We start from the raw sequence: 15368 nt of genomic DNA, 5'->3' as shown, positions 1-15368 counted from the left end.
TAACAAGGGCTGCAGGGGCACCTTGGCAGGCCTGCTAGAAGTCAGAACAGATTGAAGGAGGAACAAGTGTGAGCTGTTAAGTGGTTTGGTTGACTTGTTTTAATGCAAGCATTTTTAAAGGGAAAAATACAAAAAAATACAGTTGAACAAAATGGACATCTACACATATACACGAGCTTTACAACGCAGTCTCTTCTCTCTCCCTTGTAACAGTAATTACATTGTTGAAGCTACAACTTTTAAGTGCATCTAACTTCACTAATCAATATTGATTAGCATGTATGCAATGTAACTGCAAGTTTATTCTTCAGGTGAATTGTCAGCCTGTCTGGTTGTCAGACCCCTGAAGTTTTCCACTGAGACACAAATTTCCCTATGGACAACTCACAACTACAGTAAATTGGCTGCTTTCCTTTGATGCTTTTCACAGACCTGTTCAGCTGAGCAACAGCCCAAACTGTTCCTGGACCGAAATTTATAAGTTTCCTTAAAGCTTTTTCCTATCTTAGGAACACCGTCAAAATCAGCTTCCTGCCCAGAGAGCAAGAGTGAGGCAGGTACTGACTCAGGTTCTTGTCCCTTTTAGACTCAGTGCAAGAGGCCAGCTTGCTTTGGCCATGTATTCCTGTTCAAAAGCTACACATCCACACACAGCCGTGTACGGCAGCTCTGACAGCTTTAAAGAACTCACTCCAGTATTCTTGAGAAGTTTCTTATTTCCAGCTGCATTAGATGGCATGTTTTGCTGTCTTTTTGGTGGATTTTTCTTGGTTTGTTTGTTTTCTATAGAGTCCCTATCTGACCTACACAAGAAAAATAAATATGCTAAGAATGAGTATTCTTGCTTTGAAACACGACATGGTAGGCCTACCATTATGTTTTTTGAGAGCAAATTCAAACAGACATTCAATTATACAATGGATGCTTGCATTTATTCAATCCAGATGTGGTTCTGAAAAGAGCCTTAGAGTTTTGGGTCCCCCACCTCCCATTTGTTTTTCCATTGACAATTCAGGAGGGCATATGGCATTGCTTAAATAGCATCCAGGATTTTCAGCCTGACAGCAATAAAACAGCAGTGCTGACTGCAAGCTCTGGCCTTTTCACATTCAAGAGACAACAGTCATTTTCCATTTCTCCTACCAAAGTTAAAATTCCTCTGTATATTTTATTTTCCTACTACACTGAAACACTGAAGTTTTTAACATGGAAAAGATTTGTATCACCATCAATTATATTTGCACTCCTTTTTTAAACATATATGCGTGTACCTATACACACAGAGATCATACAGCTTCTCACTAGTTAACTCATTGCTGGTCCAGTCCTCCAGGCTGGGAGGAGGTTCCTACCAGGCTAGACAAGTTAGACAGATTTCCTGCCCTTTAAGTACTTTACTCTGACCAGATATTTCCCATGCTCCAGGTTACTTAGTGGCAAGCTTTTAAAAAGCCCCACTGCTGCTTATAATTAAAGAGTTCTGCGTGTCCCCAGCCTGCCACAGGCTCATTTAGGATTCACACAAGGGAAGTATTACATAAACACAGTGCTGCAAATGAAGTTGTTGCCACCAACACATCTGCACAGTTGCCATGCTTCATCAGCCTGAGAGATGACTCTGTGAAATCAGTGTCCTGAAGACTACTGATACAAGTAAACAAAGACGAAGGAGGTTTCATGGCCTGAAAGTGTTATTTTATAAATACAGCTGATCCAGCCATTGTTACTCATCCAAAAAAGATTCATGAGCACAATAGGATTTCAAAGCCCTGCCCTGCTTCTGCCTACGGAATTCAGAAACTGGTACACAAACTAATCTAGTTGAATTATCCTGGAACAGATTTTCAGAGCAGCTTTTATCAGCTGTATTCAGATTGAGAGAATGTTGTCAGCTGTTCCCATTTTTGTATTATTGTCTCAGAATAAAGGTCAGAATGAAAAGGTAGCTCCAGGACATAAAACACTGGACACGGTTGCCGTAATTTGCCTGTGGGTGGTGACCTTTGTTTTAAGTGAAATACACTAATTTCTTTTTGTCCTGTACTTTTTATGGATCTCAAAAATACTACAGAGGGAAGCTGTGCAGTACTGACTAAATCATGACTGAATGAAGGATACTGAGCAGATTTTGCATGCAAACTGAACAGAGAGGCTAATGCACAAAGTACTCAGCATAGCGGAATGAAGTACATGTTGTCCTCAAGAACACAAACTGAAAACCAGGACTTAAACATTCTTTTCAATCACAGCAGCTGAATACAATACAAGAACACAGCTCCATGCAGAAGTGTTCACAACAGTTCAGTGGTTGCTCCTGTTCTGTTACCTGGCATTAATAATAGTGGTAATGCTTTAGAACTGTGACAGGGTCCCTCTGCTATTCTTACACACTAACTCCCCTGTTTATTCCTTCAGGGACTCGCTAACTCTTGCTACTAAGCTTTCACTTCTGTAACGGATATGGAGAGGAAGTGTGCAGTATTGCTTTCTATCACCCCAGATAAAATGTCATTTCCTCCCTTTGGAAGACCTGAAGCAATAGCAGCACTGTCATCCAGAGCTTCAAATGTACTTGGGCTGCCACTTCTCTTTAGCACCTTCCTTAAATGACATCCCAAAATACCCACAATGGCTTCTGAAACTTGAAATAACTTCTATTAAAGTATATTTATTAAAGCAAGATATCGAATCAGAAAACAAAAAAACAAAGCAGATTTAAAAGAACTAAGAAATCAAAGGACATGCCTTTGCCCTGCGCTCTACATCTCTGCATGCATTGCTTTCTTGGTTTCATAACAGCAAGTCAGCGGCTGCAACAAGTCCTGTACATCAGCTTACAAGTAAAAGCATCTTTGTCACCTCTCAACAAGGCTGGCAGTTCTCAGCGTTATTTATCTCCTTCTCTTCACACCTGGGTCAGAATACAACAGAAAGCCTATAGGGTTCAGCCAATGGCCATTGCAGAGGATACAAACTGTTTAATACATTAATGTCAAACACAATCCATGGACATCTGGCACTTCCCTACATCAGAGTCCTTCAAAGGTACAAAGCCTTACAAATGCAAATCAATATTTTAACCACTGCATTAAATTAGCACCTTTCTGTTTCACATCTAATCTCAACTGTTTTCTGTCCACAAACTGATCTGATCAAGAAACTGATCTCAACACCATATGCTACTGCATATCCAAGCCAGCTCACTTGTTTGTTCTTGTAAAGGCCCAGACAACAGCCACAGATCTGCCAGCAGCAAGCCCCGAAAAGCATATTTAACACAATACTGCCAGTGAAGCTTGTACCAAACCATATAGTTACAGTGTCAGGAACAGCACTATAGATGTCTTGAGGACCCTTACTGTAAACCATGAGGGCTGCTCCGAAAAATAATGCCTCCTACTTTCTTACATTGGCTCATGGTGTCGAGGCTGATGCTGCAGTAGAGGCTTAACCTTCTCATCAATATCCCATTATATTTTGTTGCTGTGTGACATAAGGCAGCAGAGGAGTAGTCTGACAAAATGGCATCTGACATGGAAGTGCATATGAAGCAAAGGTGTGGAATCAATTTCCTCCATGCAGAAAAAAAAGCTCATCCATTGCCATTCATGAACACTTGCTGAATGTATCTGGAGACCAAACTGTGGATGTGCTGAGCACAGAGTGGCAGTGAGTGGTGTGTTTCAGCCATAGCAACAGCAACCATAAGACACCTCCACCATCAAAGACTATTATGAACCTGCTCTATCATATAGTGTTGTTGTGCTCTCCATGTTTGTTGTAGTTTCCATGGAAATAAATAGGAGGCATTACTTGCCAAGCAACCTACAGAACTTAGAGGAAGCTAGCGAATCATATTTCTTGTCTTCATCCAGTATTAATGTGCACACTTGGTAAGCCCAAATAACACCACAGACCAAGGTCTTCCATCTCTTTTAATCCAACCAGCTCTCAAAAATCATAAAGGTAGATCACTTACATTTTCCAGGAGTTAATATTTCACTGCAGGAAGTCCACAAAAGCCTCTGCCTTTTAAATACCCCATCTTATTAACAACCAACCACAATGCCATTTAGTATGTGTAAGCACTGCTTTCCCCTCAATGAGTAAGCTTTAAAACATTGCCAGAAAAGTAACTTCAGGACAGAGATTACACGGCTTTCTAAAATCTTCACAGTCAAATGATGAGATGCTTTTGATTGAATAAGCCACTGCATCATTTCAAAAATGAAAGCCTAGCAAAAGCACAAATGAGAGAGCCAAAATACCTAGAGGACAAGTAGCAAGATAAAAATTAAGATGAGTAAGAAGAAACACAAACAAGTACCTAAAGAACATTATGTTTAGCCAAAACTGATACATTCAATGCAAACTAGCATACTGGTAAAATACAACTAAAAACAGTTGTTAATTCAGTTTGCAGAAGCATAGTGGGAACTAATGCAGTTTCTAAGCACTACTCAGTAAAATAGGCTGGTTGTCAATTCTGCAGTTTAAAAAGTTGCTTGCTTTCTTAAAAGTGGAAAGGCTGAATGTAACAGATTGCATTACTGCCAATGACATTAAGTTTTGTCCATTGAGGCTCCATGTCTGCACTCTAAACAACAAGGGAAATGCCATTTGAGTCAGAATATTCCTCTAATAAAGATGTAAAAGGAAAATCTCCAACAAAGGGCAGTGAGCAATTACTACTTGAAGAATCCATCTGCAATTAATACACATTGATATACTAAAAGCTCTGGTAAAAGTAAGCAGAAAGGATAATGCTAATGCATTCTGAATTGATTGTGAATTCTCAGAGAACTGACCTCACATCACAGTGGTCAGCAAAAATTAACAAAGGGTTTGTATACTAAAACAAAGTGGCATGACGAAGCTGTTATTACCTTCTTAGCTTAAGACATTCAAGTTTTGTTTTGATCACATCATTCCTGTTAAACACTGAGGAGAAAAGTACAAAGGAGGGCAGCATGCAGCAAGGGAATGAACTGCACCTGCAAAAGGAAATGCCTTCAGGGATGAGAATTGCTTTCCACTGCCCAGAACAAAAAAAGCTCACCAGGGAGAGAAGCAGAGAGCAGCAGAATCAAACATAGCAATTTCTGTATTTCCCAGTATGCCCAGGGGTGAGCAGAGACCAAAGATGTGCACAAAACACCTCTCCCAGACAGTGTGGAACAGGCAGCAGCTGTGGGGACTGCATCCACACAGGGGCCCCTACAATACTCACATATGTAACTGTGAAAATCCCAAGCCTGAGCTTGGCTCCAAACCCTGCAGATGGGACTATACTCTGAGGAGATACGAGGGTTTACATAAAACAGACTTAACCTACTAGAACAAAACAAAAAAATCACCAAACCAAATTTAAAGAATTTAACAGCTGCAAATGGAAACAAAACTATCCCTCCTTACTATTTTGCTAACAAAATAAGGTGTTTTTCAGAATTAAAGAAAAAAACAAACAAACTTGTCACAGCTGTTAAAACACAGTTTAGGTCAATATACAAGTAATGCATCAGAAGATTATCTTTGGCTTTCAGACAGACAGCCAGCCATCCTGATCCAAAGCACATCTGCAGTTACCAGTAAGGCACCCCAACTCAGAATCCAAGAGCTATAATAATGTAGAAGGGATAATTGGACTGACAAGCTTTTCTCGAGTTGATTAGAGTGACACTCCTAGAACTACAAACAACAAAAAAGAACACATTGGAAAAAAAAAAATTATTAGTTTATGTTGATAGGTTGATTAATTTGCTTTAATGTACCTCTGGAGGTCAACTGGCCTGCCCAAAGCAGCACTAAGTCGAATCAGATTATTCTGGGCATTGTCCAGATGAGTTCAGCTATAAATGGCTCAAAAGTTACACAAGCAGGCTAAAGCCTTCTGCCACTGAGAACAATGGCAGGCAGATGTCTGTACAACTTGCTTTTGGTTAAGCAATGATGATGTAAGATGCAAGTCCAACATCCTTTCCTGTCTCATGTCTTACCTGATATTGGTCCTCATCAAACTGATAGAAATTAAAATAGAAATTGTCCTCTTCTGGAAAATGACACAGTTCACTTACAAAGGCAACGACTGATTTATAAAAGAAAGAGACAACTTAAAAGTAGCTTAAGATCAAAAAATACACTCCAGATATAGAAAAAATAAAAAACAGAATGTGTCTTTAAGCAACACAGAAAATCTGAGCTACTTGTTCTGTGCACCCTCTCAAATTGTCTGCAAGTGCAACAATGCCATTAGAGTCCAATGCAACCTGTTTCCAAAAACCCTACCACATCCATAACAGACCACACTAACCAAGTTCACAGAACTGCAGAGCAACAACAATATCAAAAGAGTTTGGAAGAAAAAAATTGTGAGTCACCTCAAGAAAATTCCATGCCATTATCCTGCCCCTGCTTTCCCAATAGTTTAGCAAACCTCTGCATGGAAGTGTACACAGAAATGAGCTATGGATATGGGTTGCTTTAGAATATGTCACAGGAATTGAAAGGCAATACAGCTTACAGCATTTACACTGGCACAACACTGATGAGGAAAAAAAAAGTAGTCTGATTCACTAAAGAATAAATGCACACCTCAGGAAGCCTCTTGGACTAGACATAATTCCATATTTTGTGCCTAAAAAACAGCAACAGACTGTGGAAGAGACACTCTGAAGAGTGCTTCAGGAAAAATGAAAAAGGCCTAATTCACACTTTCATGGAATAAAACTACAGATTTGTTTCACACAGCCACAGTGAATAAAATTTATAACCTTCCTCATGTCATATTTTATCCCCATTTAATTTTAAAGCCACAATCTGGTGATAAATCCAAGCATCTCTAGATAACAGGGCTGCATTCTATGCAGAAAGATACAGTTATCATCCATGCTATTGGAAGGGATACAAGTCACGCTTGTTTAAATAACATACAAGTAGAGGTGGTGGTACCTATTTGCAATTAGTGCAGTCAGTGCAAGAGTCCAACTTGACAGGCATGATTCAATGAAAGTGCAGGTACCTCAACAAAAATGGCTTCACAACCAGCAGCACTCCCAGGTCAAATATATAGAGAGCAAAATAAGAGCAATACATTAATCAATGTAAAGACTAATATTATTAATTACTGCAAGTAATTAAGAACATTTTTATCCCACTCTAATGTTCATTTTCCTTTGCTGTTTTACCACTCATGCAAAATTCAAATGATTAAAGTAAAGAACATAACTATGAGACAGTCCTTAAGAAGTTGGCTTCCTCGTGGGTTAATTAAAAAACAAAATCCTGCAAATTATAGTAATAACTGTTAAAAAAATCTAATTCCACATTTTGAATACTTTGAAACTTTCCTGTAGGTGCAAGAAGAATTACTCAAGTTGGGTTTCAAGAGAAATGATGATGATTTTATAGCCTTTTCCCCTTCCCTCTAGATTTAACCCATTACTGTAGTTAGGACTTGCTAATGCCTAACTAATGACCTGCAGTTCATTTTTGAGAGGCATTAGGCTTTATTTACAAAAGTCTCCAACTGTATGTTTTGAAAGCTCACAGTGAACTGTTCAAATATAGCTCAACTTACCATGATGAATGGAGCCAAAACACATATTTAAAGAAGATTTATGAATTTTTGTAGCCTGCCAAGTAACTTCCACCGGACAGATCATGTCTGAAGCAACTTAACCCCATCTATTTTTAAAGCAGATATTTTAAAATGATTGCTCCATTTTTGTGGGAGAAAGCAAGACTATCCCATAATACCGTTCTGAAGTGTTCATCATGTCTCCTCTACCTTCAAGTGAGAATTTCTGTAAAATGTGACCATGCATTCTGCTTCCAGAACGGTACCTCACACCACCACTTCTAAAAATCACACACACAAAAACCCCACATCATATTAAAATCTCCTACTAAAACATAAAAGCCATCTCTGACCAAAAAATAATTAAAAAAACAAAACTGTACATTTACAATTAGCTTTCTTCATTCACCACAATAAGCACACAGCCTTGAATGTATTATTTGTGGGTTGCTTTTCCCCCCTTCAATATAAATCAAATTAGTATATCAGAGGAAAAAAAAGGAGACTTCTTAGTGGAAAACCTACCATGCTTATGATCTTGAAACAAAAACCCAGGAAAGAAGATACTGCCCTCCTTTTAATTTAGCATGCAGGCAGCACAAGACAAAAACAAGTTGTCAGCATCAAGATTGCAAAGTTTAAGCTTTTTAGATCAGCATAAGAAAAAGGGGTATGACAAGCTACATTCTTAACATATGAAACACCAGTAATCACTCTTTGTTGGTAAGGAAGTGGTAAGGAAAGGAAAAATACTGTAATGAATTCACTTCTGGATATGCACCACATCTAGGAATTGTCAGAGGCTTCTTGATCAACACCTCATGCGTAAGGCACATTCTCCTGATCTCTTCTTCAGAACTTACATATTGGAAAAACCCAAATCACGCACTTAGTCACAGCCTTTGCACACTCCAGCTCTTCCTAGTGTCTCATTACCATTCTCTGGGTGAGGGACTGTTGGTTCAGCTCACATCCCCACTCTGAGTGGAGACCAGTCCAAAAATGCAGCCCCAGCTCCACAAGGTGAAGAAACATAACCCACTTCGCAAGTGGAAAGACTCATCAGGGATACTTATACCCATCATTTTCTACATCTTTGCTCACAACTGCAAGACCCTGCTGAGCATCTGGCACAGACACACACTGCCCTGGAGCCCTTACCCTGAACAATCTGAGAATCCACCACACTGCAACTTGTTTTACAGTAGAGCTGAAGGGAGTGATAGTAAGGATGCTGAGCTCCATGTGCCTCAACCTTATTCTTTTACAGATATATCTGGTCACACAGCAAGGATTCAAACAGCAATAATCACATCAGAGGGCATGGGGTTATTAAAGCAAGCAGGTTTTCAAGAGGGTCTGTGCACTAACATAGTCACCATCTCCTACAGACAACATTCTGATAGGATTGCATACAGTGCTCTCTCCAGTCCTCATAAAATATGAACAGCTCACAGCACTCAAAATAAGTGACTAGGGGCTCAGTATTCCAGTATATGACAAGTTTATTTGATCCATCAAGCCTATCCAGCCCATGTTCAATAAACATGAACCAACTACTCTAAAGAGCTGCCCTTTGCATCTCTGCTATCGCAGCATTCCAGTCACAAAGCTCTGGTAAAACAGCTTTGCCAACTGGTGGATGTCAATTCACTGCAACTGTAGCTGGAATGAAATACTTTCAGCACTCAGATCTATCAGTTCTCTCAAAACAGATCTGGAGGAGAATTTTCTCAATAATTCACATTCTAAGTTAAGCCCTAATGGAGAGTATGCTCCACATGTATAGAGTACGAGGCTGAAGAAAAACACTGGAAAGCAGAATCCTTCAGATCAGAACTTTGAAACTACTTCAGAGAAGAAAGAGTCCAAGAACAAACATCAGAACAAGAAACAATGTGATCAATCAAACTGGCTGTGCCCCTGCCTACCAATGCCGAAGACTCTGAGGTCCAGTTTTCCCCACTGTTTCTCTTCCTTGTGTTTAAACTTCAGATGTGACAACTGTTAATTCTCAAACAATTGCCCTGAGAATTTGCCTTACAAGGAAGGGCAGACAAGCATTAAGACTGCTGACAGATACAACATCCATCATCTTCACTTCACAACAGCTCTAGAAATCACTGCTTATAAAGCCGTTCCAGACCTTTCACAACATAGTCTACTGAAGTAAAACAACATCGATTTTCACCGACATGAAACAGTGGGCTGCCAACTGCTGCAAGCAACGCCTAAAACCCTTACAGCTCAAGTAGACTGTAACCTTGTCAGACATCCCAGTGTGGTCCATTTGTAATAGTGATTCAGAACCTACAGAAAACCCTCTGAATTTGTGGCCTTCACTGCTTGCTTCACTTCAGAATCACCTACAGCTCACAAGTCTGGCTTCAGATTGCGTCAGTTCTAGATATGGACAAGAAGGGAAAAGCATCAAAGCCACAGCAGAAGGCTAGAAAATGACGATACATACCATTTATACAATTATGCATCAGTTTTCTATACAAATCTACCACAAAGAGAGGAGGTATTTTCTACATTCACTCCTTAGAAAGGTAACAATATGTTTTAAGATTACCAGCCCTCCACCTCAAAGTTGTGCACTACTAGCTAACAGATCATAGAACATCCATTTCAACACCAAACACTTCAGGAGATAATGGCTGGGGCATTTGTATCTCATTTCATCTCATGAATTGTCTCAAATTATAAAGCAGCGTAACCAGAATTTGCACCAGAAGTTAGAAGGCAGAACTTGAAAACCAAGTTCTATGGCCTGATGAAAAACAAACATTGATTTCAGAAGAAAACTTTGTATGTGAAACAAGACTTCATTATTGCCATACTGTGCAACAGCAAATATCAAACAGTGAAGGATGCACAACTCAGAATTATGCAGCGTCTCAGAGTAAGAGATTCAGTGCAAGTAAAGACATTTCACAGAATGGGCCGGGCAATAGTAAAAAAAAAAAATAAAGTCAATACAGATCTATTAAGTATGTAGTAATACAACAGGCAGCCTTTCCTTAAATCAGCAGTAAAAGAAACCTCATCAGCAAAGATACAAACAAGAATTGGAATTTTATATTAAAAAAAAAAACAAAAAACCACAACAACAATGACCCAACACTTTTCTGTCTCCCATGGAGCTCAACACCTAAGATTTTCTGCCTTTCAATACCCTTCTACAGTAAACTGTTACATAACATGTAGTATGTAGGGATGAAATAGCCATAAAGACAGAATGAAGATTCTGCTCTAAACAGAAATGAATGTATGCTTCCATTAACGATGTACTGCAAGTACGGAATGAAGTATTTCCTTAGTTAAATGTTAAACTACTTAGGAATAATGATTTGGAGCAGGCTACAAATTTACAGCTATGTTTAATTTGAAAGCAGCTCACCAAGCTCTTGTAGGCTCTAAAACAACTTTGCTGGTTGATCTGGGGTGCAAGCGAAGATGTAATTCTGGCTTGAAGACTCCAGTTTGGCTTCTAAGTTCTCCAAGCTCCAGGTGGCATCCATAATAGTTCCATATGGTGATAGAAGAGAGTTTTGCCTTAACTTTGGAGATGGAATTTGTTCCAAGTTTAGATTAATCTCTCTACAAGCTGAAGCTGGTAGAAGTTAAAATATTAGAATACCTACTTGTAGCTTATCCCAAGCTACTTGGTTCCTGCAGGCTTGTATTGCAGTTCTCATTTTGTAAAAATTTCTACATGCATTTTGGTATCGGCACTAACTGTCACAATGGTTGCTTTTTGTCAGGTGCTTTTTAAAGTACCCCTCAAACTTATTAATCTCCTGGAATTCCTCTTGCACAAGTGTTCTCTCTTAATTAAGTGGAAAATTAGCTTGCTCTTTTGATGAAGATTCATCCTTCCCTATATCTTCCTCCTCTCCCTTTTCTAAATAAAACTCATTTTTGTGAACAATTTAGTTTCATACTCACAGGAAGCAGAAAAAGGAATTTGGAGCCACGGGTTTGTCTGCAACATGCAAACAAGTTTAAAGATTGTACCATAAAACCAAATGCTCTGGGTTTGGTTTTTCTGTTTTTTCTTTCCAAACTGTTCAACATATGCAAAAGACACAAAATCCAAAGTAATCCTCTTTCTCTCTCTCTCTCTCTATATATATATTTTTTTTAGCCACAAGCCAGAAAATTACTCACTCTATGCAAAATCTATATATATATATATATAGATAGATAGATAAATATATATCAGCAGAAGGATCACAGAACTTTAAACAAGTCTTGCATTACAATCAAATCATTGAATGGTTTGAGTTGGAGTTGATTTTTAGGATCATCTGGTTCCAAGGCCCTTGTCATGGGCAAGAACATTCTGCAGTAGGCCAGGCTGTCTAAAGACTCATCAAGCCTTGAACACCTCGATGGATAGGCAACCACAGCTTCTCTGGGCATCTCACCATCCTTTGATATAAAACTTTCCTCCAAACATCTAGTTTAAATTTCCCCTCTTTCCACTTACAGCCATTCCCCCTTGTCCTGTCACTATCTGCCCATGTAAAAAGTCCATTTCATGCCTGTTTATCATCTGTACTGTAAGGTTATGACAAGGTCTCCTTGCCACCTTCTCCAGGCTGAACAACCGTAGCTCCCGCAGTCTGTCTACACACGAGAGGTACTCCAGCCTCTGTTCAGTCTCATGACTTTCGTGTACTGAGGGCCCTCAAACTGAATGCAGCACTGCAGATGGAGTCTCAGAGAGTAAAGTGAAGGGGGAGAATTACCTCTTTTGACCTACTGTCAGCAAATAATTACATTGGCATGTATTCTGTGCATGTAACACGACTTCATCTTGCAAGCAATATCGTTTATAAATTCAGTGATAAGCACAATGCTCATTTGCCAACATAAGCATGCATTTGGAACCATCTTCCTACTAGTCATCAGAAAATGACCACCCTCTGGACTGACTGATAATTAATTGATCTGAAGCACAATATTATTTATTTTCCTTAAATCAACCACTTACGATGAGGTAATTCAGCAGTTACATTTCCCTAATGGGAAGACATAAGTAAGTTCCAATACTCACCACTCACAACAGTTTTCTCCATCCTGTCTAGTCTGATGCAATGTAAATTACAAATTGCAGCAGTTCTTACTCATATGCATTTGATTTAAATTCATGGAAGGACTAAGTCACATTCAATTACTTAAATACACTGCAAAACTAGGCCTTTTTCTGAAATAATCTTGTTTGAAATGATTCTAGATTGTATGGATTCCTATATAACACACTGAACTATTTTAATCCTTATACTTATTTGCCTATGATTGAAAAAAAAACCAAAACAAAACAAAAAAAACAAATATTTAAATACAAAGAGAACACTTAAGCAACACATCAGCACGGGCATTCTTAGAACAGATCACCTTACTCAGAAAACACAAGGAAGATACACTTACAGAATTGTAGACTGAGGCTCAAAAAGGCGAGTAAGGCTGCCAAAGCCAGCAAGAACAGAAACCGGTTTCGGAAAAGCATTATTATTCGTTCTGCTTTCTCTTCATGGTTTCATCTTCACGTGTCAGTGGTTTCTGCAAACAACAAAACATCGATAAATGCATTTCAGAGGTGGAAGTATCAGCTACACCTAAGAAAATTCAAAGAGCTTTTTGAAGGTGTCAGTTTGTTGCAAAAGTTAAAAGACAAAACAACAAACAAACAAAAAAAACAGTCTCCTGAAAATGCCCAAATAATAAAGTGCACAGAAATCGCTGAACTGATGCTCTGTTTTGACAGATATCCAAATAAGGAACAGTGGTGGGGAGGATGGGGTTCACCCCTTCCTCTTTTTCTTAAGGGAAAAAACAAACAGCAAGCTGCTTTCATGTGTAAGATATGACTTTTCCCAGCACTGACAGTGCATTGCAGGGAATCTTCTGAGATTCTCTGATTCTTTGAATCAAGTTCTGTTTATGACAGTGCATCTAAATACACTGACAGAAAATAACGGCAGTGTTTCTTATTGTCCTGGCATTTATTTGCTCATGGAGAGAGACTTCTCTTGCTTCTTTCCTGCCTTTGAGAATGAAATTACTTATATACAAAGCATAATTAATAATCTTTTATCTACCTTTCCATAAAGAGAGATGGGTTACACAGAATTCCTATTAGTTGTTCTGCACTCAAAAAAAATAATTATCTTACCAGGACCTTCATGTCAAGCTCTGCGCACTAATAAGTCAAATAGAATCCAATTTCAAAATTCTGACACTATTTTCCACATAAATTTTCTTATTAACATTTAAAAAATGTCTTACAAATCACTAAATTTCTGGTTTTATCTATTGTGATTGGTCTGAAGAAGGAGTGGTAATCTATGAATATGAACTGGACCGGTGTGATTCATTTAGGATTATGCAAAGGGACCACGAGCATAAGGAGTGATGCTTCAGAAATGAAATCACTGAGACTTGCAATGAAATGCATTACGCGTTTATATTTTGCTTGACTGATGTCGCTCTGTCTCATTTTACTCGGAGGGCTACCGTCACAGCTCTTAGAAACTGGGGCAAATGGAAAAATAAAAGATTCTGAGAAGCAAGAAACCAGATCTATTACAATATTTTTCCAAAATACCAGGAGCACCACAAATGACACACGCAAACAGTAAAAAAAGTTAAAAAGAAAAAGAGAAAGAAGGAATGATTCCAGCAGTTCCAGTTTCCCAAAATCATAGCTCATCCTGGAACATCTTAGTGAAAGGTATGCTGAAACCAAAATGAACTTAAGCCAAACAAACTATACAAAGCTGTGATGGGAGGAAGGTGAAAGGATTAGTGAATACAGAACACTGGGAGAGAATGAAGCAGTTAAACCAAACAGATGGAAGAACAGAAGGGGAACCACAGGACAAAGAAAAATTAGACAGGAGAAGGTAAAGCACATTAAAAACTCTCAGGAACAAAAGCTCTTGTGCACAGTCTACAGTTACTACTACAGTCACTGCACACATAAAAGCTGCCACAAGAAAGGAAAGATGACAAGACAGGAGAAAAGGTGGGTAACACCTCAAGCTACCAAAATAGTTTAGAGCAGAAGTTTAACTAGCTTTAAATCTTAGTTGCAAGACCAGAAAGTTTCAAGTACTTAATTTTAAATGCAATCATTAAGACATGATAAACAAGGCAGAAATATTTTCCTTTAAATATATTTGTACTGCTAAGTTAAAAGTCACTGTGTTACAACTGATAAAGAATGGGAAAAGTTGCTATTGAGTGACTTAAATAAGAGCCTGTCAATACAACCTGTCATCAACTGCTACTTGGTATCACAGAGCCAAGAGTCAGGTGAGTGTGTGTAACACTGAATCCGGAGTCTCCATCCAGCAGTACTGGTATATGACGTACTGCCAGAAATAAAGAGCACTTAGCAAACGCTAATTGGAGACAGTGCAATAGGCATTATGAGCATTCACCGACAGGAGCATTTGGAAGCACATATCATAAGAAAGGAGCTATAAAATTAAGATAAGAGCCTTGAGAAGGAGTAAAAATGAAACAACCTTACCTCCCCATAAAGTCTATTTTTTTTTTGCAGACAGAACACAAAACAAGGCACAGAGCAGAACACATCCTGGATCTTCAGAATACACTACCACAAAACCAAACACAATCAGAGGCTGCAGCACTGCAGAAAACCTGCTGCTAACATGACATTTAAAGAATATTGATCTTTACCTATTTACTCTGCACACAGGGCAGAGTGCAGGTCATGCCCCAGTCTCACCACGTCCACCTGGAAGCTCTTAGTACT

General features: G+C 38.8%; 1 protein-coding gene across 7 annotated transcripts in view; it reads right to left on the bottom strand.

The window, feature by feature from the left end:
- Window positions 1-15368, bottom strand: part of PXYLP1 (2-phosphoxylose phosphatase 1) — a 90445-nt gene that overhangs the window by 20729 nt on the left and 54348 nt on the right. For 6 of the 7 annotated variants that reach the window (XM_085513530.1, XM_015871248.2, XM_015871250.3 and 3 more), the window contains one exon: window positions 13016-13147. In XM_085513530.1, coding sequence (XP_085369656.1) covers window positions 13016-13094 — 79 coding nt within the window. In that variant the 5' untranslated portion in view covers window positions 13095-13147. Of the gene's footprint in view, window positions 1-10979; window positions 11079-13015; window positions 13148-15368 lie in introns of those variants that run through there. The other variant, XM_015871252.3, reaches the window with a different exon arrangement.

Source organism: Coturnix japonica, chromosome 12, assembly GCF_054131305.1.
Source record: "Coturnix japonica strain WE chromosome 12, WE-NBRP24, whole genome shotgun sequence".
Classification (NCBI taxonomy): Eukaryota; Metazoa; Chordata; class Aves; order Galliformes; family Phasianidae; genus Coturnix; species Coturnix japonica.
The sequence above is the reverse complement of the archived record's forward strand: the minus strand, read 5'-3'. Positions and strand labels throughout refer to the sequence as shown.